General features: G+C 46.9%; 1 protein-coding gene across 4 annotated transcripts in view; it reads right to left on the bottom strand.

Annotated features, from left to right (window-relative positions):
- Nucleotides 1-23,430, bottom strand: part of SEC31B (SEC31 homolog B, COPII coat complex component) — a 28,882-nt gene extending 5,452 nt beyond the window's left edge. For 2 of the 4 annotated variants that reach the window (XM_027851779.1, XM_027851783.1), the window contains exons 1-16: nt 23,264-23,430; nt 22,216-22,302; nt 21,663-21,786; nt 12,777-12,972; nt 12,468-12,563; nt 11,333-11,476; nt 9,234-9,376; nt 8,526-8,625; nt 8,123-8,284; nt 7,247-7,399; nt 5,100-5,330; nt 2,399-2,473; nt 1,886-1,981; nt 1,483-1,582; nt 393-571; nt 19-145 (exon numbers count right to left, since the gene is read on the bottom strand). In XM_027851779.1, coding sequence (XP_027707580.1) covers nt 19-145; nt 393-571; nt 1,483-1,582; nt 1,886-1,981; nt 2,399-2,473; nt 5,100-5,330; nt 7,247-7,399; nt 8,123-8,284; nt 8,526-8,625; nt 9,234-9,376; nt 11,333-11,476; nt 12,468-12,563; nt 12,777-12,972; nt 21,663-21,786; nt 22,216-22,294 — 2,005 coding nt within the window. In that variant the 5' untranslated portion in view covers nt 22,295-22,302; nt 23,264-23,430. The remainder of the gene's footprint in view (nt 1-18; nt 146-392; nt 572-1,482; nt 1,583-1,885; nt 1,982-2,398; nt 2,474-5,099; nt 5,331-7,246; nt 7,400-8,122; nt 8,285-8,525; nt 8,626-9,233; nt 9,377-11,332; nt 11,477-12,467; nt 12,564-12,776; nt 12,973-21,662; nt 21,787-22,215; nt 22,303-23,263) is intronic. The other 2 variants (XM_027851782.1, XM_027851780.1) reach the window with 2 other exon arrangements.
- Nucleotides 23,431-24,125: the final 695 nt, after the last annotated feature.

Raw genomic sequence — 24,125 nt, 5'->3', positions numbered from 1 at the left:
AGGGCTGGGCATACCCACCACAGAGCTCAGGGAAGTCTTGGTGGCCACAGTGTGTCAGCAGCAGGGCCAGAGCCTCTTTCCAGCTCTTCAGACTGCATGAACATGCCACACTCCTCCACTTCTGCTCCACCATGCAAGCCAGAAGCTGCAGAGAGTGAAGAGAAAGGCTGTCAGCACTGGGCCTGAGGGCACAGTGGGGAGGGGCACTGGGAGGAAGGGTTCCCTACATAGCAGCTGGGAAAGACCATATGCAGCACGCAGGCACCACACCCACACACTGGTGTAATGCCCACATTGTATAGTCATGCCCTAAATGTGCACTGCATGACACACAAGCCCCATATCCGTGTTTGACACAATAAGCCCTCTCTCCCCCAGTGACTGGAACATACTGAGGCAATCCTGGATTTCTTCTGGGCAAAGTAGCGCTGCTGAGTCTTCCGCAACAACTGCTCCCCCCCAGCTCCAGCCAGGATGATGGCATCTGCAAACCTCTCCTCCTTCAAGCACAATTCCACAGCATGGCCTAGTTCTCCCAGCAGCAGGGCCTGGCTTAGCAGCCCATCAGTGTCTGCAAGGAGAGGGCCCCCACTTCCATCGTCAAATCACAGACCTTGAGCTTTGCTTCTTCCCCAAGAACCTCTTCACAAACATAGGACCTTGTTCTCTTCCCCACCAAAACCTGTAACTCACACCCTCAACAGCTACATACAGGACTCCCTCCCCACCCCACCCCCCGAGACCTGAGCCTCCCATCATTCCCCCTTATATATACCTAAGACCCAGAGCCCCTGTTCCTTTACCCAGCTATGGAAATGACAGCCCTCAAAGTTCCCCTTACTTGAACCTCTGCCCAATACACATCTAGGACTCTCAAGTCTCCCTCCCTTGGAGTTTGCCCAGGACTATTCCAGGCTGGGAAGGGGCCTGGAAACCACTAAAACTGTCTTTGGTGGAGGCAAGCATTTGTGGGTGTTGGAATCTCTTTGCTCCTCAGGCAGAAAGATAGGACTGGGGCAGCTAGGTGGCGCAGTGGATAGAGCACCGGCCCTGAAGTCAGGAGGACCTGAGTTCAAATTCGGCCTCAGACCAAACACTTGACATGTACTAGATGTGTGACCTTGGGCAAGTCACTTAACCCCAATTGCCTAAAAAAAAAAAAAAAAGAAAGAAAGATGGGACTGGGAAAGGAGATACTATGCAGAGCTGCTATATAGCACCTTCCATTAAACCTTTCCCAATAGGCAACAGGATAAAGCCACCCCTGAAAACCATGTCAAAGGAAAGGCGCCGACAGTGAGATAAAGCAGGATAAAAAATGAAATAGATGGCAAGTGTAGAGATACTATTTGTACCCAGGAAATGCCTCTCACATGACCTCTGTTCAGGGATAGGCCCCTCCCCATGCTCCACATGGGAGCATGGGGCTTACTGTCTGAGTTTGTACAAGTCTGGACACAGTCCTCTCTGAGGTGGCAGCACCTTCTGTGACAGGGATCTCCAACGGGGCCATGTTCTGAGGGACAAGTTCATCAAAGAAGGCAGAGGATGTAACAGATTCCTCCGAAGAGCGTCTGGAGCCCTGCACCAGGAGTGGATGGAGAAAGGTGATAACCTAGGACTTGTACTCGAAGGCAGCCTATTGGCTAGCCAGGGGAGCCCCTCTGTGAGCCCATTCCCTCATCCGTCCCTTCACGGGTGAGCATGGAGATGAAGTGAAGAAGTGGAAAGGTTAAATGAGCTAAGGCACAACCCCACCTTGGGCTTTACAGAAACCTGAGGAACTGCAATGGGAGCTGAGTACTGGGACAGGGAAGGTAGCCCAAAGCCCCAAGCCCGCCCTCCCATGGGCCTTGAGAATGTCCAGGAAGGGCTCCCACCACACCTGCCTGCAGAAGGCTTGTCTGTTCCAGTGGAGGTCACCTCCTTTGGGGTGAGGACTCTCACCTACTTCTGAACCACTCCCCAAACATGCAGTCATCTGCAGGAAGAGAGCTGTGAGCACACTCTCAGAATGACCCCTTTGCCTTTCCTCCCTCAGTCTGGGCTGGGACGGTCCTCTGCTTCACACAAGGACATGGAATGAGGAGGATCACGGTGTGCACTGGGTGTGTGTATACTGGGGGAACAACAGGGCTGCAGGTTGGGTTCACACTCCATTGCCTCGAGCCCTTGCTCCCTCTGCTTGCCCATCAATGCTCCACGAATCTCTCGTGGGTCTTGTCTGATAACCTTGGGCCATCTCCTTCTGGAGTGTCAGGGAGGAAAAGGACCTGAGCCCAGGGGACCAGGGCTACAGGCACAATGACAAGGAAGGAACCCAGTTTCTGTGTCTTTCCTGACAGATTTTCCTACTCTCTGAAGCTGACACATGTGTCTGAACTGGAGAGCAGCTCACCTTCTCATCAAGCTCCTCCTTACTATATCCTAACAGCTTGAGGAATCTGGTCCTGGATTCCTGTTCCAAGGCCACCTAGGGAACCATGGGACACAGAGGTAAGTCAGTCAATCAGTGATTGGACCTCTCCTGAGCCACACTTGGCAGAGGCTGTTCCAAAATGTCAAGGTTCTTTCCATTCCTGAAATGGCTTGGGCTGAAGTCCCAAGTGACTTAGGTGAGCAAAGGCAAAGACTATCTCCCCTCCAACTTAGTGGTCTGCTCTGAATGCATGGGAGCTGACTTCCCTTTAACTGCCCAGGGACTGAACTCTTTCTGAGCTCTGCCTGACACCCCATTTTGTTCTGGTACCTGATCAGAATCCAACTCTCCCTGCTCCTTTACACCCAGTGCTCTGCACACAGGAGGAGACTAACCCCACTTCTCACTGCCCTAAGATGGGAGGCAAACTGCCTTTCACTCCTTCCAATCTAGGCGCGCTCCAGCCTTTTCTAACTTGGTTGTTTGCACCTTGTTCGGTGGTTCTGCTCTTTGTATCAGGACCATGACCTGACTCCCACTCCATGCCCTCCCACGTCCCCTTTCCCTAGAAATGCTAACATAGCTTCAATTCCAATCCAGTTTGATGGTTAGTGGTCAGTCATCACCCAAACCAATCTCTGCTGTTTCAGGTGACCCCAGAGTGGCAGTGTCCCAACTTTTACTGAAAAAATTGAGGCCACTGGCTGTGAGTTCCTTCTTCTTCCCTCTTCCTTGTCTCCTATCACTCTGGTACCTTTTGCTATTTTCCTTCCTTCACTTCTATTTCACATGATGAAGTGGCATCACTCCTTACCAAGGTTAGCAACCCCTTCGCATGTTAAACAGTCCCATTCGATCCCGTCTCCTCCGACAGACTGCCCTTTCTGGCATCTCATCCTTTTCTGTCTGCAGACTCCTCTACCTCTCTGCAGCCTTTGACACCATTGATCACTTTCTCCCCCTTGATACTCTCCACCCTCCAGGTTTTCAGGACACCTCTCCGTCTCTTCTGGTTCTCATCCCACCTATCTGACTGCCCCTTCTCTGTCTCCTTTGCTGGATCCTCTTCCAGACAGTGCTCTCCAACATGAGTATCCCTCAGGGTACTGTCCTCTTCTCTTCTCCCTCTACACTATGTCACCTGGTGATCTTATCAGCTTCCATGGATTTAATTACCACTTATCTCTATGCTGATGATTCTCAAATCTACCTAATACGACTGAAATTCTCTGGTGATCTCCAACTGCCTTTGAGACATCTCAAAAGGGATATCTAGTAAACATTTTAAATTTAAAATGTATGAAAGAGAACTCATTATTTTTCTCCCTAAACCTTCCCCATCTCTCACCTTTCCTAATACTTGAGAGAACAACACTATCCTCTCAGTTCCTCAGGTTCATAACCCAGGAGTCATCCCAGATTCTTCACTATCTCTCATCTCTCATAACCAATATGATGTCAAGACTTGAAGATTTCATCTTTGCGACATCTCTTGAATAAGCCCCCTTCTCACCTCTGACACTGTTCCCTCATCACCTTATGCCTGGCATATTACAATAGCCTGCTGATGGGTCTGCCTGCCTCAAGCCTCTCCCTACTCCAATCCATCATTCATTCTAATGTGATCCAGTCATGTCGCCCCCTACTCAATAAATTCTACTGGCTCCTTATTGCCTCCAGGAGCAAATACAAAATGCTCTGTTTGGCATTCAAAGCCCTTCACAACCCTGCCCCTTCCTACCTTCCCAGTCTTCTTATACCTTAGCTCCTGTCATGTACTCTTCGATCCAGTGACACTAGCTTCCATTATCCCACAAACAAGACACTCTCTCTCTTGGTTCTGGGTATTTTTCTGGCTCTTCTCCATCACTGGAATGCTCTCCCTCCTCTGCTCTGACTCTTCTTGCTTCCTTTAACTCCCAACTAAAATCCTTTCTTTTACCGGAAGCCTTCTCCAGCCCCTCTTAATTCTAGAGCCTTCCCTCTGTTCCTTATTTTCTCATTTATCCTGTGTATAGTTTGCCTTGTACATATTTTTTTGCTGTTGTTTCCCCCATCAGACTGTTAGCTCTTAAAGGCAGGGACTGTCTTTTACCTCTTTTTACCTCCCTAGTGCTTTGCACATAGTAGGTACTTAATAAATATCTACTGATTAATCTCTTCACCCTGTTTCTTCCCCAGAATCTACTCCTCTCAGTCTTTATTTAACATTAGTCATCTCTTACAACCACTTATCTCTGGTCTCTCTACCTCAACCTTTTCAATCTTTGTCATCAAAATATTGTGTAAAAAATATTCTGTGTCTGAAGGAAACACCTGGAGTCCTTTTCAGGTCCCCTGCCTTGCTATTTACCTTTCCAGCCTCTCCCTGACCCCACACCATCTCCCTTAGCGCCTTATCTCAGTCATTCTAGCAGGTCCTCATTCCCAGGACTGTTCTGAGGTCTTCATTTTCACCCTGTGAGCTAGACAAGTCCTCCATAGCCCACCTCTCCTCTTCTTCCTTCCTTCCTCCCTCCCTCCCTCCCTTCCTTTATCCTCTCTGCGTTCAAGCCTTCAGCAAAGGCTTAACATTCGGTAGCCACAGGCTTGCATTATCGCTGTGTGCCCAGTACATGACTAGGGGGCTAGTTGAGGGGTAAAGCCTCTGAGGAGGCATAGGATCCACTGAGTCTCATACCTTTAGGAACTGCCAGATGTCCTTCTCAGAGGGCGATGAAGCTCGATGGATCTGGTTTTGACAGTAATTCAGGAGACTACCTGACCCTAAGGCCTCCTGAAGTTCCTGGGACCGTGCCAACAGCTCAGACTCTGTGGTAACTTGACTGATGAAGATGAAGTGGGAGCCAGGCTGTGGTGCCTGCTGGGTTGGGGGGCTGGGCAGACCAAAAGTAACCAGCTTCCCCCCAAACTGTAAAAAGAAGAAAGATCACACACATTCTAGCTATGCCAAAGCTAAGAACATGGTCTGTGTCTTCTCCTCTCCTTCCCACTGCCACCAAAGAAAGCAGCATCATAGGGAAGGGAAAGACCACTGTCAGTGCCATCCTGGATCTGAACTCCAGCTCTGCCCCTTGTGTGACTCTGGACCAGGCACTTCACCTTTCTAGGCCTGAGTTTCCACACCTTTAAAACGGACGACTAGACTAGACAGTCTTTAAATGTGCTTCCCTCTCTGAAATCCCATGTCCTTATGAGTAAGCGGCATCAGTCAGGCTCACTTACCCCAGCCAAGGAAAGATCAGATACTGGGACCAGCAGGGAAGGAATCAGTGCAGCCAGAGTGATGCGCTGGCTAACATGTTTGGACAAACTGACCTGAACAGGTCACGTCTTACATATCCCTAGTGAATGTGCCTTCCTCAACCAGAGCTCCCCAGACAGGACTGAGAAGGGCGGGTACGTCTAAACTGTGCCCTCCTGGTCTGTTTGTGTTCAGACTTCACTATAAACATTTGTGCTTGTAAATACAAACTCTCCTAGTCATCCTGGATGGGAACTTTGGTGTCACCTTTGACTCTTCCCTCTTCTCTCCCCCCTTCTCCAAGCTGTCACGGATGAAGGTCTGTTATTTCTTCTTTCAGGAGATCTTTTGCACCTTTTCCCACCTCTTGACCTCCAATGCCACCACTATTTTTGATCCTCGTCACCTTGCTCCTGTTCATTGCAATAGTCTCCTAATTGGCTGCTCTGCCTCCAGTTTCTCCCTTGGCCACATCAATGTCAAATCACCATCCCTCAAGTATACATAGATCTGCCACTACTCTACTTATAAGCCTTCCTCACCTTACGGAAGGAAGGCCAAACTCCTTTGCCCACCAATCAAAAGCCCTTCTTAGCCTCCCCTGGGTACCCCTGGCTCCAGCTCGAAGACCTCCTGTCCCCCTAACCCACGAAGCTTACTCTGGACTGACTTCTCCCACAAAGAGTACTCTCTGCTCTTCTCCTCGACCATTCATTTTTGACCTACCCATTTTTTAAAGCCCAGATTAAAAGCCATCTTCATGAAGTTTTCCTTGATTACCTATCCTACAACAAACCCCTCTCTCTGAACTCCCGTGGGTCCTTAGCTTGAATAAAAGTTTGGACACTTAGCTGTTACATTTGTATTCCAGTATAGACTAAAAAGGAATACACTCCTTACAGATTACAAAGTGTTTTAAAAGACATTATTTCATTTTATCCTCATATGCCACCGTGTAGGACAGTGGAAAGGGTGGTAGATGAAGTCAGAGGACCTGGGTTCAAACACTGGATTTGTCATATACTATCTGAGGGGCATTAAGCAAGTTGCTTAACATTTTTAGGTCCCAATTTCCTCATCTGCAAAATAAGGAAGCTGAACTAGAAGACCCCTAGAGTCCATTCCAGCCTGAAACCTATGACCCTGTGACTTTCTGAAATAGGCAGAACATTTTACAGACGTGGACACTGGCTTAGCGAGGTGAGGTAACTTGCCTATGGTCACACTGCTAGTACATGGAAGAGTCAGGTCTCAAACCTAGGTCTCCTGACTCCCAAAGCAGTGCTCCATCCATTAGACCACATCGTCTTCAATGCAAGGTCTCTGAGGGGAGTAATCATGTAGATTTCTGTTTCCTCCAAAGCCCCCAGCACAGGTTTCACAGGAACATAAGACTGAAGGGAAATGTTAGTTAAACTCATTCATTTTACCAATGAGGAAATTGAGGCCCAAAGAAGTGATTAGCACAAGTTCACACCTAAGAGATCTTAACTTATTCATGTTAATTGGTTTTTTGGTTTGTATACACACAGACATGCACAGACACACACACTCTTTGTTGGCAAGAAGGGAAGAGAACTTACTGCAAATGAGGCACCTGTTGGCCTGCGAATCCATTTTGGGGGCTTCTTCGGCGGTGGGATTAGGTTGGTGTGGGCCACCTGCTCGGGTACCTCCAGCGGAGGAAGAGGATGGCCAGTGCCAAATGGATCAAGGCTACTGAAAGAAGATGAGATCTGAAGGCAGAAGCACGATGCGTCACTAGCATGAAGCAGAGGACCCAGCCAAGGCCCCAGGTCACATCATGCAAGCCTATGGCAATCCTGAGCTGCGCTTGATAGTTCTGCCTTCTACACTCTGCAGCTGAGAGGTAGGGAACCCACTGCACGTCAGAGACCACACTGGGATCTGACCCAAATGATGCTTCCTGGAAGGTGGGAGAGCAGAGGTGCCAGGCTAGAGTCTTCACCTCTCTAATAGGCCTCAAGAAAGGGAGGATTAGAATCTGCCAGGCTCTCTATAAACACAAGAACAGCAGCAGCTCACACTCACTGAATGCTTTAGGGCTACAAAAACACTTGTGCAAAATAGCCCTTTGAGACAGGGAATGATAATAGCTATCACAAGGATGGGTATTAGAAATGTTATTCTTTTCCCTATTTTATAGATGAGAAAATTAAGACCCCAAGAGGCCAGGAGAGCCCCCAAGGTCACAGGCAAGTAAGTAGCAGAGTAGAGTCTGAACCCCAGGTCTCGCTTCCTGGGCCTGTGCTCTTCTCATGGTGCCAGCTCACTCAGCCTGCCCCTCAATCCGCTGCCGCATCAAGCTCAAGCCACAGACACAGACAACTGACACTGTGCCTGTCTCCTCGAGGGGGGAACATCGGAGGAGAACTCATCTCTGTACCCTGTGCCCTGTCTGACTAACCCAGTGACAGCTCCCCGCCCTTCGCCTTCACCTTGTCAGCCTGGGTCTTTTGTTGGGCTTCCCAATTCCCTCCCATTACTGAGTACAAACTGATCCAGCCATTGAAGGAGGCGGCTGAGAACACTGGGGGATTCCGGGGGCACCACTGGACATCAAAGCACCATCGGTTCTGTGTGGGCAGCTTATACACCACCTGATACAGGGAGATATAGTCATCAGGGCCTGGCCCCCCAAAATGCAATCCTAAGCACATGCCTGAAATCAGAGACATTCCTCCTACCTCCTACCCCTGCATCCCAAATTGCCCTTACTCCCCAAAGACAAGGTCTTAGAACCCTTCAAAGCTCTAGCTCCTGAGGCATCATCCTCTTCCTCCTCCCACCTTCCCTCTCCTGCCCCCCACTACCTGCTCCAGGGGGGGAGCCCCTGCCCACCTCTCCAATTCCTAGGTTCCAGCACAGGATCTGGTTGTCTTTGGCACTACTGAGTAGCAGCTCTGGGTCAGCCTGGCTCCATGACACTGATAGCACTCCCCTAAAAAGTTCAGAAGGCAGAAGTCACTCTAGGAAGTTATCTGTTTCCATCTTGAAGGAGTAATGCTAGTGTAAAAAGCACCAATTAAATCTGCCTAAGCAAGTGGCATCTACTTAGAAGGAGATCCCAGGCTACTTTCTATCACCAGGAAGGCAGTGAGGACCTGACCTTCATCCCGTGTAAGAAGGCTCAACTACCAAATGTAAGACAGATGTCAGAGAGGTACCAGTTGCTGTGGCGGGGCGGAGAGAGTGCTGAAATCTAAACTTTGGCTAAAGATCTTGGTTCATGTAATCTTGATGTCTGGAGTGTTGGCATAGATGAAGCCTAAGGGAATCTGCCCAAGAGCTTGCCTGCCCTTGGAGGCCACGCCAGGCTAACAGCTAAGGCCTTCACTGTCAGTTCCAGACATGCCCTGTGAAACTCAGAAAACCCATGAGGACAGAAGTGAATGGCTGGAGCCTCAGGCTGTTTTCCATAACCCAAGGGTCTGCAGCAATCTCTCAGGATCCTATGGTCTCAGAGATGCAGGAGGTGGGCTCTTATCCAGGGCCAAGAACCCCAGGTTAGCCACCTCCCAACAACAAAGATGGAAAGTCTGGCACTACCTGCTGTGGCTGTCCAGCACTTTGAGGGGGGATGAGGCAAACCGTAGATCCCACATTTGAATCACTGGGAGGCGATCATCCTCAGAGCACAGCACCAGCTGAGTAGCCACTTCTGGATGCCAAGCCAGGCCTGAGCAGTGCATCTGTGGGCCAAACAGGTCCCACCTTACACTGTGTCCAACCATTCCACGTGAGAACCTTGTTTAACCCCAGACAGACTATGAGCTCTCTAAAGTGCTTCTTTTGTCTCCTCCATAGAGACATGCCTGGTGCCAACCATATGCTAGGCATCAGTAAAGCCTTGTTGGCTCATGCTGAAGGAGGGCACAGGCTGAGTATCAGGCAGGGAGGTGGGCCACCCGGGGGATGCCCGTGCACAGGTGTTTGGCTCAGCCTTATTCAGCTTTGAGATCTCATTAGGTAAGCTGAAGATCCTGGCAGGCCCACAATCCCAGTGAATAAAACAGGAGGGTGTGATGGGGAGAGGAGAGAGCAGAAATACAGAGTGGAAAGGGGGCAGCAAGAACCAGGACATTCAATTCAAATATTTATTAAGTGCCTAAAACATGCAAAAGAGCAGTCCCTAGCAGAGTCATAGGAAGCAAGACTAGACATCCTTCTGGAAGAGTCCTTTGGGGTTGTGGGGCTGCTGGGAACGAGAAAGGGAGTATGTTAGGCTTTTGCCACTCTGGTTCCACCTCAATGCACCGCTGATAATTAATTAATCCTGCAGTAATAATCAGTTAGGGGAAGCCAAGGGCCTCAGACAGAGAAGAGCTGCAGAAGTAGTTACGGGAGTGGGGGCAGAACAGGGGGTAAATAAAGGACACAGAAAGAGAATGAAAGAAAAGCTAGCAGTGCCAAAGGAGTAACAAAGATTAACTAAGACACAGAACCTACTCCCAAGCAGCTTAACATGTCATGGTGAGGGGAGAAGGACAGAAAGAAGCCTGCTATAGGGCAGAATGCTGGAAGTGTGGAGAGGGTCGGACATGGTGCGAGAATCAATCTGAGAAGGGAGAGACCCCTTTTAGTAGGGGAATGCAGGGAAGGCTTCTGGGGAGTCCTAAGTTGAGCCTGGAAGGAGGAAGGGATTTTAATAAGGAATAAGTGGATGGTCCAGATATGGAGAACAGTATGTGTCAAGGCATGGAGATGGGAGAGGGTAGGATGAGACTGAATGACATCAAGTCCTCCAGCTTGGCTGGGAAGTGCCTTGTGACAGGATGGGAAAGGCAGGTTGGAGTCAGATTGCGGAGGGCCTCGAATGATAGCCCTGAGAACTCAAAATTTACTTGAAAAACAATGGGGAGGAACTCTTGAGTAGAGAAATGATATGAACAGAGCAGGAAGATTACATGGGCAGCAGTGTGTGAAGGCAGCTTGGCAAGGGAAGAAGACTAGAGGAAGGAAGACTGGTTAGGAAACTATGATAACAGTAGCAAAAAACAGGTGAAGAGGGCCTGGACTGGCAGGAGGTGGAGGGAAGCAGACACACAGGAACTGAGGTGAAGGGATAATCCTCAGCGAAGGTTTCTTTTTCACCTTTGCATCCCAGTGCCTGGCACAGAGTAAGCACTTAATAAATACTCACCGACCGACTTGCTTGACAAGTATTTGGATTTGGGAGGTGAGAGGAAACAAATATTACAATATTATTATTCAGAATTTTGAGTCTTAGGGATTGGGAAGATACATCAGCAGAAGCAGAGAAGTAAGGGGAAAGGGTGGATTTTTTGAGATGAAGAGCTAGTTTTAGACACGCTGAGTTTGAGTTGCTAGGAGGTGTTCAGGGGGTATCTAGCAGGAGAAAGTGAGAAGCTCAGAAGTCATCTGCCCAGTCCTTATCTATGGGCAAATCCCTCAAGCTCTCCTTGCCTCAGTTTCCTCACCAATGATAACTGAAGTCATGAGAGTCAATGAGATTGTTAAGGGAAAAGTGTAGATACAGAAAAGGGCCAAGGACAGAGCCTTAAGGGCCTTCCATTTTACATTTAAGGTTAAGGAAGAAGAGACGCCAGTGAAGGGGACAGAAACCCGGCCTTCAGGGGGTAGAAGGAGACCTGAAGCTCTTGGGCCATGTGGCCTCCATTACTCACCCTGTTGCTGTGGTCGCTGACCTTGATGATGGGCTCATTCTTCCTGAGGTCCCACACCACAGCCTTGCCACTGGGGTGAGCAGAGGACAGGATGTGCTGGACTTGCTGATTCCAGGACAGTGCACTAACATCCTCTGGAGGCTGCTGAGGCAGAGATGCAAAACTGTAGGGGGGCTTGGCACTCTTCCCCTCAGGCCAAGGGGTGTCTGTTGTTCTGGATAAGCAGACTGGGCTTCTAGGAGAGGCCCTCTGGGAACTACTACTGGGAAGGGGCTATATTAGGCTTTTACCATTTGGCCATCCTGGCTTCATCTCAATGTGTCACTGACCATTAATTAACTTTGCAATGACAATAGGTCAGGGAAAGCCAAGGGCCCCAGACAATAAGGCTTCCTCAGTAGTTATGGCCCTTCTGACCATGCCTGAAAGGGAGGGGTGGAAAAGGGCCACAGAGCCAATCTTGACACCACAGAGAGAATGAAAGAGAGAAAACCGTGGGAAACATTCAAGGAGAAACTCAAGCTAGAAAACACTTGGCTGACAATGCTGATGAATTCAAACTCAACTTACCTCACGATACTGTAAGCACAAGGCAGGGAGGGGACAGAAAAGCAAAGAGAAAACAATTACAGACTGACAGTCAGACTCAGACAGACACAGGCAAGCAGGCAAAAGTGTACTTCTGAATGGAAAAGCTGAACTCCCCCCTTTCCAGATAAGCCATAAACTCATACCAGGAATATCCATTCTCCCTCCTTACCTAATGCAGGGTTAGTTGCCTCCCTCCTATCTCATAGGACCCTTGAAAAAAGTCCTGGGATGGACAGATAACCCCCTAACCTTTGACTTCCTTCCTAACCCCATCCTTCTCCCTCCTACAGACTCTTTCCCTGGCTCTCTACCTACTCTACCTAGATAGTTAAGAAAGGCCCCTAAGAAAGAAGGCTCCCTTGCCTTCTAGGGAATACCAAGTGGCAGGCAGATTCACCCCCTCCCCCAGCTACCATCATTTTACTGACCATTAGCTTTCTTAGCTTATGGCGTCTCAGTGCCCCCCAGTGGCATAATCAGGAGAAACCTGGCTCCTAGCTTCCCCCAAGGACACTTCTACATATTGGACATACTGCAACCTCACCTGGGACTTGGATCCTGGAGTCATTGGCACACTGAAATTATTCAAATCCCAAATGTAGATTTCAGAATCGTTTGCTCCTGAGGCCAAGAGGTTGCTCTATATGAAAAAACAGAAACACAGTGGCTTCCCCATTCCCAGGAAAGACAAATCTAGGCCCTCAGTATAGAAAGTAATTATACTGAGGGGTATCCAAGGCCTGCCTGAGAACACCAGGCAGAAAATGACCTTCTCAGTCAGATACTAGAGGATGAGTTGAAAGGTGAGGACATAACCTAATGGGGTTTCAACAGCAAATGGCTACAGGCATACCTGGAAAGGATTAAAGTCAAGGGCTCTGACAGCACCTGTGTGCTTCTCCTTCTGAGCAATGAGAGGCTCCTTTCCAGAAGTCAGGATTTGGGAGACACTGTACAGAGTGAGCACGCCATTGTCCCCTCCGCCTGCAATGACTCCTGAACCTTCAGGAGATCCACTGCTAAAGTTCCCCCAGATCAGCTTGTGAAACCTACAAAGAGAGGACTTGGTCATACTGGCACAAATTCAAAGCTACAGGGTCCAGGAAGTAGAAGCCAGAAGAGAGAATCCATCTTTCACCATTCACGGGCATCTTTATACTCTCCTACTCTCCTCACAGGAAGTGGTTCTACCCCTTGCCCAGTCCTGCCAATACTGTCAGCCCCTTCTCAGTCACTGAAGAGATGCTTAGCCCACCTTCTTACCATTGGAGAAAGTAGAGGGTCATGGCCTCTGGCCCAGAAGAAGATGCTAGCTTTTCTCCAGTGCTTAGCAGATTGCCTGGGACACAGTAAGTGTATAACAAATGTTTTTAATTAGTTCCCTTCAAGGACAACCAAGTTCTCCTCTCCTTTCCTGTCCCAGTCCATCATCATCAACATCATCATCATCATCTTCATCATCATTATCATCTACATTTATGTAGCACTTTGAAATTTGTAAAGCACTTTCCCCATGATAACCCACCAAGGGAAGGTTGCAAAAGTATTATATACATTTTATAAATAAAGAAACTGAATCCTGAGAGATTACCTGACTGTCTCAGGGACACACAGGTAAACACTAGCTATGTGACCCTGGGCGAGTCACTTTAACCCTAGGGGCTTCAGTTTTCTCATCTGTAAAAAGGAGGGCACTGGACTAGATGATCTTTAGGGTCCCTTCTAACTCTCAGTCTAATGAACCTAGAAGTATCAGTGCTGAGCTTCAAACCCTGGTCCTCTGGATCCAAAATCAGAGCTCTTCCTGGTATCCTGGGACCCAGGAGCAAATCCCAGTCTGTGTGAAAATACTCCTCCGGTCAAAGGAAGGTCCCATCTACAGGAGAGAAGCTGCTACATTTGTCCAAAACCTCTGCCCTGTGCTGTGTGCCCCCAAAACCCAACCCCTATAGCTTTTTCTGCAAAAGCCTCAACGACAGAGCCACATGACAACATACAGCATATTCTGAAAAGAACCCTGGCTCCCAAAACCTGTACAAGGAAAAAAGAATGGCCAGCCCTCTGTAGTAAGACACCCCAGTGCATGCTCCCATTTTCTAAAGATCATTGCAAACACCAGGCAGCATGCCGTAATGAGGTGTGGGTTCTATTTCCAGCTCTGCCAATACTTCATTCATTGTGTGACCCTAAGAAAAATATTTCACTTCTGAGGGCTTCAGGTTTTATATCTATAAAATGAGGGGCCTAGACTACATAGATTGCCTTTAAGGTCCTTTTCAGGTCTAATAAACTATTCCATTCACTTCTATTCCATATCTGGAAGTAAGACTTGGGTTAGATTAAGCACCAATTGGTAACAGTTAAGGATTCAGAAGATTCACCTACAGGCCTTCCTTATCTACTGGCTCCTTCCTAGCTGTCTATAAACATGGTTTTCTCATTCTTAAGAAGCCTTCACTTAACCTGGCCACTCTCTAAAACTACAGAACAGTACTTTTATTAATTAATCAACAAGCATTTATCAAGTATCTATTGTATGAGAGGCTCTATGTTAGGCACTGGAGATACGACAAAAGTGAAACAATCCCTGCTTTCAAGTAGGTTATATTCATTTAGGAGAGACAACATGTGTGTATAGGTATACACAAAACGAATATAAAACAGATACAAGATAATCTTGAGGAGGAAGAAAGGAGCAGCTGGGAACATCGACCTTCACGCTCCGGATGAGATCTAGAGGAAGTCCCCTAACACACTGCATGGGACCCCTATGAAGGATTAAAGAGGGAGCACGGTGAAAGATTATATAAATGAGGCCGAGATGGGCTGCTACCCATACTACTGAGGGAGTCCTCACGTTAATGAGATTCATGATCTAAAGGCATTCAAGTATCCCAAGAGAAGGTTTTTCTTTTCTTACAGGCAATTTTTTGGGGGAAGGTGAGGCAATCAGGGTTAAGTGACTTGCCCAGGGTCACACAGCTAGGGAGTGTTATATGTCTGAGGCTGGATTTGAACTAGCACGATAGTGTTTAGGGAAATTCATGGAGCAAAAATAAGTCCTGAACTCAACATTTTTAAAAAATGATTTTAATTTTTAATCCTTTAATGACTTCATATTTCTCCCAGAAATAAAGGTCTATCTTTTTTAATGTCTATATTCTTCTGAATGACTTTAGAACCCTAAATAGTCTCTGAAGAATTCAAAATGAGTATCACACAGAGGACATTGGAAAAGGTACATAGTGAATCTTTAGGGGCAGCCAGGTGGTGCAGTGGATAGAGTGCCGGCCCTGGATTCAGGAGGACCTGAGTTCAAATCCGGTCTCAGACACATAACACTCACTAGCTGTGTGACCCTGGGCAAGTCATTTAACCCCATTGCCTAGCCAAAAAAAAAAAAAAGAGAGAGAGAATGAAGAATTATCTTTACATGTAAATGGGAAAAGTAATAAAATACTACATAAAAACAAAGTCAGTCCTAAGTCATTAAAAAACAGTGATATTGTCTGGAATATGTCTCATCCCTTCTGAGTTCTATGACCCAGAGAATGATACCACTCTCCCACAAATAGAAAAGGTTGGGTCCATGTCTGACCCATCATGCCATTTATATTTTCAAGTTTCCAAGAAGAAGAGAGCTACAGGGAATGGCTCCTAGGAAGCAGAAACCAAACCAAATGACTCCAGATGGTGCCGAGACACCATGTCTACGATCAGGGGCTGGTCACAACAGAGTTCAGACAATCAAAAATGGTCAGACCTGGGATATTCCTAAAATATTATTCTAATCAAAAAAAAACCTTCAAGAGTTCTCCATTGCCACACAAAACAGCCAGCTGGCCTTTAGCCCTTCACAAGTGGACTCCCCCAACCTTTCCTGTTTATCTCATAATACACTGGCTATTTTGAACAAACTGGCCTCCTTGTTCCCACACATACATTCCATCTCTCACCTTCACATCTGTATACACACAGTCCTTCAAAAAAGGAATGCACCCCCTCCTCATCTCTACCTCACAGAGACCTTCAAAGCACAACTTAAGCCCTAACACTGACAACAAAGTTTTCCCTGATCCCCTCAGTTATTAGCATTCTCTCCCCTTTGAAATTTGTTTCTATTATGTTGTATAGACATTTTACTGATTTACTTGTATATTTGCCATAGCCCTTTACTAGGAAGTATCCTCCTTGACAGGAATGTTTTGTTTTCATTTTTGTAATCTTAACACCTACCACAGTATCCTGCATTTAACAGACACTTAATAAATGTTCACTGAATTGAATTAAATTGTACCTAAGCTTCACAAGGAACCAGCAGGGTATAGTTCTCCCAATCAAGATGAGAGAGGCCCAGAGGCCTTAGCCCCAGGAAGCCCTTGCTGAATCACAGAAGCCTTTTAAGGAGGCTTCATCAGGCACACGAATGAGCTATGTGACGCTGGATTTCAAACCAAGGATGAGAGCAGAACCCAGCTACCACACAAGAAATCAGCATGGAGGCTAACTACAGTGAAAAGTTGGAAATAATGAAAGAACCTGTTCAATCAAGGATCACTGGGAAGGAAACACAGAACTGAACTCAGCTTATCAGGAAAAGGGATTATGTTAAGGCAAAATTCTGTTTTTTACTTATTTAGTATATATTATATGCCAGGCAGCTAGGAACTAAGAATACAAATTTTTAAAAGGTGCATCAGGCCTTGCCCTCAAAGGGCTTATATGAGACACTAAACAGCCACTAACCACAATTCTAAATGACTGTTAGTCTTAGGGACTGCAGTGCCCTCAGCATGGATCACAGGGGAGAAAAAAGAGACCCTCCTTACTGAGTGTCCTCTCATAAATTCAGCTTCAAATTTCTTATTTGTTATATGTAACAATCTGCTCATATTCACTATGTGCCTTTTCCAGTGTCCTCTGTGTGATACTCATTTTGAATTCTTCAGAGACTATATAGGGTTCTAAAGTCATTTAGAAGAATATAGACGTTAAAAAAGATAGACCTTTATTTCTGGGAGAAATATGAAGTCATTAAAGGAGCTCTGCGATTTCCTGAAGACAATCAATCAATCAGCCAACAAAAACTTATTAAGTGCCTATTATGTGCCAAGCAATTGAGGCTATTCTCCTCCTCCTCCTGTTTAATTCTGGGTCCAATTCATCATCCATTTGCACTGTCTGTTCCAGATGGACAAGCTCTATAGGCTATAAACCTAACTGCATGTCATAATCTAGGCAGTAGACATTCTTCATCCACTTGGTTTTTCCTATGTACATGGTTAGAGCAGACGCTTGAGTGGTTACAGATCTCTTCCAGGAAGCCCTACAACAGTGGTGTAAAACTCGAATAGAAATGAGGCCTCTAAACCACTTATATAAGGATCCCTATGGGCCATGTTTTGATTTAGTGTGCTGGCAAATATTTAACAACCAGTTCTCTGAGAAAAAAATGTACACACATTACACTTTTAAGTTTAATCTAGGGGCAACTAGGTGGCGCAGTAGATAGAGCACCAGCCCTGGAGTCAGGAGGACCTGAGTTCAAATTTGGACTCAGACACATAACACTTACTAGCTGTGTGACTCGGGGCAAGTCACTTAACCCCAATTGCCTTACCCAAAAAAAAAAAATTTAATCTGTATTATTAATGTTTTCTGCAATATTTTAAAGTCTAGACAATCAACAAAGCAACATATATAGGAGCTCACTGAATCCTTCTTCAACTCAAGACTGTACTGGATCACCTCAGACACTTCCTAGCTGTGTGACCCTGCACAAATCACATAACCTGTTTGCCTCAGTTTCCTCAACTGTAAAATGGGGATAATAACAACAAGCACTTACTTCCCAGGGTTGTGGTGAGGATCAAATGAGATAATCTTTGTAAAGCACTTAGCACAGTGCCAGGAACATAAGAAGTACTATATAAATAAATGCTTATTCCCTTTCCTTTCCTTCCCCATGATAGTGGCAAACACCTGTGGCAAGTCTCCTATGTCTCCTTGAGACGTAAGTCTCACTTGATATTTGTGATCCGAGGGTTATAGAACAAGGTTATCCCTCTATTGCACGACCTTTCAAGGAACCTTGAATAATTCTAATGGATGGACAGGAGACATTTTGTTTGAAGAGAGTCTTGAAGGTAGCATTTTATTTGACTAAATCAAATACTTTAAAAAATAATCAACAGACAATATGCACAGTGGGATCTTGCATTCTCTACATTTTTCAATCAGTTGTGTGGTGGTAAAGATACCACTTGCAAAAAGATTGACTGGTTTCATATGAATATTCTCATTGAGGATGCCCTTGATGCATTCTTATAAAAACTTTCTATAGAAGGGAAATTAGATGGTCAAGTTTTTCTGACATTCTCTCTCTCTCTTTCCCTCTCCCTCCCTTCTCTGGTTTTCCTCCTCTTATCTGCCTAACCCCTCATTCTCAGTCTTCTCCACTGGCTCGTCATTCAAGGCATACCCTCTAACCAAGACTCTCTCTTAGGCCTTCCTTCTCTTTTTGTTCTATACTATCTCCCTTGACAATCTGATCAGTTCCCATGAATTCAATCATCGTCTCTATGCAGATGATACCCAGATTTTTATATTTGTCTTTGGTCTCTCTTGAGCTAGTCACATATCATTAACTGCTTTTTGGACATCTTTAATTGAACGTCACGCTGGCATCTCGAACTTGGTATGCCCAAAACAGAACTCATTATCTTCACCTCCCAATATCCCTTCTTCTGAACTCACCTATTACTGTCAAGGATATCATCATCTTCCCAACCAGGTTCACACTCAATGTGTCATCCTCAACAATTAATTTACACATATCCAATGTATCCAGTCCACTGCCAAATCTTGTCATTTTTATCTTTACTATGTCTCTCATATTCATCTCCTTTTCTCCACTCACTTAGCTACAACCCCAGGTCAGGCCCTCATCATCTCATGCCTGGCTTACCGCAGTGATTGGTCCCCCTGTCTCAAATATTTCCCCATTCTAGTTGAACCTCATTCAGTTAGCTGCAAAGGTGATTTTTCTAAAGCATGACAATTTCACTCTTCATTGTACCTCCTACTCAATGAACCCCAGTGGCTCCCTGTTACCTCTAGGATCAAATATAAAATCTTCATTTGGCATTTTAAACCTCATAACCTGGTTCCTCCCTACCTTTCTAACCTCCTAACATTTCAATCTCACACACTCTGCGGTCCAGGGACATTAGATTACTTGCAGTTCCTCAAACAAGCCTTTAACTCCATGCCTGGCTGTTCCCCATGCCTTCGATGTTCTATGCCCTCACCTCCATTTCGTGGTCCTCTTGTTTTGTTCAAGACTTAGCTCTAATCTCACTTTCTACAGGAGGCCTTTCTGCCCCACCCCACCCCCACCTGCTAGTTCCTTCCCCTATTACCTTCTATCTACTCTGTATTTATCTTCTATGTACCTAGTTTTTATATGTTGTCTCCATCATTAGAATGTAAACTCCCTGAAAGTAGGTACAATCTTTTTGCCTTTCTTTGTATCTCCAGTACTTAGAACACTGCCTAGCATGTAGTAAGTGCTTAACATCCTCTTTGACTGTCTGTTTGACTAGATGATTTCTGAGGTAAATCTGAGCTCTAGATCTATTATTTTAATGCAAGTCCAACATTTATTAAGCATCTACTTATGTGCTAAGTACTGTGCTAGGCTCTGATAACAAAAATTTTTAAAAAACCAGTCTTTTTTTTTTTGAGGCAATTCGGGGTTAAGTGACTTGTCCAGGGTCACACAGCTAGTAAGTGTTCGAGGCTGGATTTGAACTCAAGTCCTCCTGACTCTAGGGACAGTGCTCTATCCATTGCGCCATCTAGCTGTCCCCTCAGGCTGTCCTTAAGGAGCTTATATCCTCCTGGAGGGACACCCCAGATAAGTAAATACAAGGATAGATAATTTGAGAAAGGGGAAAGCATTAAGAGTAGAAAGCAATAGGAGAGAGGAGGAGGGGGAGCGATAGATGATCAGGAAAGGCAGAAGCTGAGCTAATCCTTGAAGTAAGTTAAGGAGTCTAATAAGTAGAGGCAAAGGAGTACAACCCAGGTATGAGGAAGAGCCTGTTCCAAGGCACAGATAAAGGAGATGATAGATCACTGAGTTTGAAGAACACTAAGAAAGCTGATTGGGCTGGAACCCACACTGTTTGTGAAGGGAAGTAAGTCTGGAAAGACCACTGGGAGCCAGCAACGAAGATGAGGAAAGGGTCAGCAGAGGCAAATGTATGTACGTGTGTGTGCGTGTGTTCGCGTGTGCGTGTGTGTGTGTGTGTGTGTGTGTGTTTGTGTGTGTTTAGGGTGAGGGGTAAGTTCTGCTCACTTAGGTTGTTTCTTCAGAGAGGATCTCTGACAGGGTCACATCAAGGGTGACTCCTTAGTGCCCTCAGATAGAGGAACCCAGAATATAATTTAGAAGAAAAAGGGAGAGGAAGTATTACTGACTGGACTGAAGAATAGTCCCCTCAAATAAAACAGAGTATCCCAGAGGCAGTAGAAAAAGTTCCTTCACCCACATTTTGTAAAGAATCCTTCTTTGTTGGCTACAAAATAAATAGCTCTTCAGGTCTTTAAGCAAGTCTATGGGATGCAAATATAGGGGTACATAGATGGTGTGAAGCAGCTCAATTTAAGTACTCCATGAGAGCTATGGACAAAAAGCACTGAAGGGCTTTTCAATCATCGCTGGGCTACCATGTCAATTCAGTCTAAGTGCTTGTCTATGTTGCTCTGGTTTATTAGGTGTACTGGACAGAAAAATGGAGCTGAAGTCAGAAGCACCTGATTCTGAATCCCAGCTCTGCCTCCTTAAAGGCTGAATGATAACTGGAAAAGTCAGTGGATCACAGGATTCAGAGCTGGAAGAGATCTTGGAGATCATCTAATTTAATCTCTGCATTTTACATGAGGAAACTAAGGCTCAGTAAGGGGAAATGATCACCCAAGGTAATATAAGTTGTAAGTAGTAGAATTAGAATTTTAACCCAGGTCTTCTGATCACAAACCTATTGCCCTTTCTGTTGCTGTCTTCCCTCTTCCCCCAATTTCCTCAGCCAAGGAATGGATAATGAGGCTTGTGATAGCCACCTCATCAGATTTAGGAGAAAATGCTTTGTAAGCTTTGTGCAGAAGCAATAGCAAGGCAATGAGGTTTACCTGAGGCATAGTAATCACTAATCGAAAGTGTCTTCTAAATCTTAAAACACCATATAAATGCAAGTGGTTTGCTATCTACTTTCATATGCCATGAGGATTTATTTTTAAAAGCTCTAAAAACATTTTGACAGGAAGTCCTGCTTTAGACTCTTCGTTCCTTGGGGCATATATATCACTTGAAAAGCAAAACAAAACACCTCATTTCAGAGTCCAATTAAGAATGAGAAAACCTGTGGATGCCCCAATCAGTATCCAACAGAAACAAGAGGGAATGACACTGTTATCTACTAGGAAATGAGTTGGCAGGACAGAAAAATGTTAAAGGAAGGTATTGTATAGGGGAATTATTTCTGTAAGGCTTAGAGTTAAGAGATTCAATGATTTCAGGCCCTAGTGGAGACCAGGAACACAGGGACACAAACTTTATTGGTCTATCTCTACTCTAAGCAAGCTGCCAGGGCAAATATTTCTCAGAATCTCAGCTTAGTGCCTTCTTTTTTTCCCATAAGTACTCTGTCAACATGACAACCACCTGGTAGAATACCTGTTAGAAGCAGAAAGGACTCCTTTGCGCTTCAAGTCCAGGGAAGGGTCCCTGAAGTCAACCTCAAAGATTTCCAAGGTAGCATTTGTGCTGAAGGATGCATCCAGCTGCTGGGCAGATGTTCCTAGGCACCAAACACAGGGAGAAGTAGAAGAAAGTAAGGAAAGATTAAGAACTGAAGGGGGGCAGCTAAGTAACACACTGAATACAGTTCCGGCCTTGGAGCCAGGAGGATCTGGGTTCAAATTCAGCCTCAGACACTTAACGCTCACTAGCTGTGTGACCGTGGGCAAGTCACTTAATCCCACTGCCTCACCAAAAAAAGCAAAATAAATAAATAAATTAAAAGTGAACTGAGGGTAAATTCCCAAAAAGTTAAGACTACACAGCACAACACACTCTGACATAACTGGAAGGGAAGAAAAAGGAACTTACATTACTGAAAAGGGTTACAATTCAGTGCAATTCATCAATAAAGAGTCTAAAAGTTTGAGATGCTAGGAATCCTTAAAAAACAAACAAACACCCAGCTACCTGTTCCTGAGGAAATCACCTGTTGCCAGATAGATGGGATGCTGGCTGGCTGGACTCCACACCTGGACGGCAGGCCTCTCAAGCTCCTTCAGCTTCATGCTATGTCCTGTACAGGATGAATAACAAAGACTGTTCAAGATTCCTGAGAACCCATACAGGAGGAACTGGGGAGCACACCTGAAATGCACCTGAGGACATTCGCTTCCTATACCACACTCAGTGGGGATTTCAGTCTAGGAAAAGCAGGATGATGATGATGCAGTAACGGTTCCTAAACCTGCGGGTGTGGCTTAGTCTGCATTGCTGAGTTACCCTGAGAGCCACAGCTCTCGTCCTGGCCCAGTAGCCCCCAGGGAACTCCCGCTCCCTCTCAGAGGGCCACAGCAAGGCACATCTTGAGCAAAATCCAGGCTACAGGAACCAAGGCTTTCAGGACAGAAGGTAGAGATGGGGGATGGGACAGAAGAGTCAGGCAGCGTCCAGAGGGGCTGGGGATGGGACAGGACTAAGGGCGACCTTCAGGGCAACAAGAAGGGAGGCAGTGCTCAGAGCAGGAGCTAGATAGGAGGACAGGTAAGTCTTCTTGGGTGGGGGAATCTCATGGTGAAAAGGAGCTGGAGTGTCTGCTCCTAGCTGGGGCAGGACAAAACAGGACGGGTCGGGGAATCCCTTGGCTGAGTCACTCAGGGTAATGGGGACGGTCAGGTCTGAGGCTGGACAGTAAAGGAGGGGAGGCTGGGGGTGATGCTGAGGGGCTAAAGACAGGATGTGGGGGGGATCCCGGGGGCTCAGGGTGGCAGAGAGGGGTGCTCAGGGCCGAGGCTGGACAGCACAGGGGGCGGGGAGGTTCCTTTGGGCGGGGCTGAGAGGGATCCTTAGGTGGGGGTGTGTGTGCTAAGAGCCGGGACTGGACTGGGGGTAGGGGTAGGGGTAAGAAGGCTGTTGGGAGGGTGCTCAGGGCCGGAGCTGGACAGGGCCGTAGCTGGACAGCACCAGGAGAGGGCAGGGCCGGGAACGGGAGGGAAGGCTGGAGGATAGACTCAGGGGCCCTCAGCCCCTAAACCCACCTGTGCCCGACAGTACCGGGTCATAGGTCAAGTAGTGGCGGAACTGAGTCAGAGGTCAAGTGCGGACAATCCGCTCGACCACCTCAGTTTCCTTCGGGGGTCAGCAGGGCCCGAACGATGGAAGCCGCTGGGAGCCAAAAACATTCCCAGAGCGAAGAGCCGGACCTGCCCTGCGCGCATGCGTAGAGAACCCAGGCTCGAGCGCCTTTAACCCTTCCGTGCCCAGACCTGAGCCTTCCCTCCCTCTTCCGTGATTTCCCTCGCAGAAGCAGATGCCACCTCGGTGTGTGCAGAGTTGAGCTTGGGCCGCCTCGGAATTCCTGAGAGGGGCACTCGTCCACGGACTGGGGCTTTGCTTTCTGGCTGGGAGCACCCGCATTCCCTCGTGCGGGAAAGAGAGGCAGATGAAACCTGGGCGAGAAAGCGGGGAGAAGGAGCGTGGCTGGTGATTAGGGGGCGAGGCCTGGCCAAGGCCCCGGGGTTAGGATGGGCTCATTCTGCTGACCGGGCAAACGGTGCTAGGGAACACGCGGAGCATGGTCTTTGAATGTCCGAGCTTGCAGGCAGCGGGCAGCTGGTGGAGGTTCCTGAGCTGGGGCGTCCAGGGGCGCCGAGAAGGGGAGACGACAGCAGGAAGGCGGAATCAGCTGGGGTCTGGGACTGGCTGGATCGGGGTTTGGGGACCGGGGGAGGAACAAGCTGCTGTTGGGATTCTGGGTCGGTTAGTGGGTGTACATTTTTTGATGTATTGAGTTTGAGGTGGCATCCGAGTGGAAACGTCCAGTAGGCAGCTCCTTTCCAATGTCGGAATAATTCTCATTAGAAAGTTCCATTTCATGGAAACCTGGAGATAGAGATTTGA

The sequence above is a fragment of the Vombatus ursinus genome, unplaced genomic scaffold (assembly GCF_900497805.2).
Source record: "Vombatus ursinus unplaced genomic scaffold, bare-nosed wombat genome assembly UNPS02009205.1, whole genome shotgun sequence".
Taxonomy (NCBI): domain Eukaryota; kingdom Metazoa; phylum Chordata; class Mammalia; order Diprotodontia; family Vombatidae; genus Vombatus; species Vombatus ursinus.
Note: the sequence above shows the minus strand (reverse complement) of the source record. Positions and strands in the feature narration are given on the sequence as shown.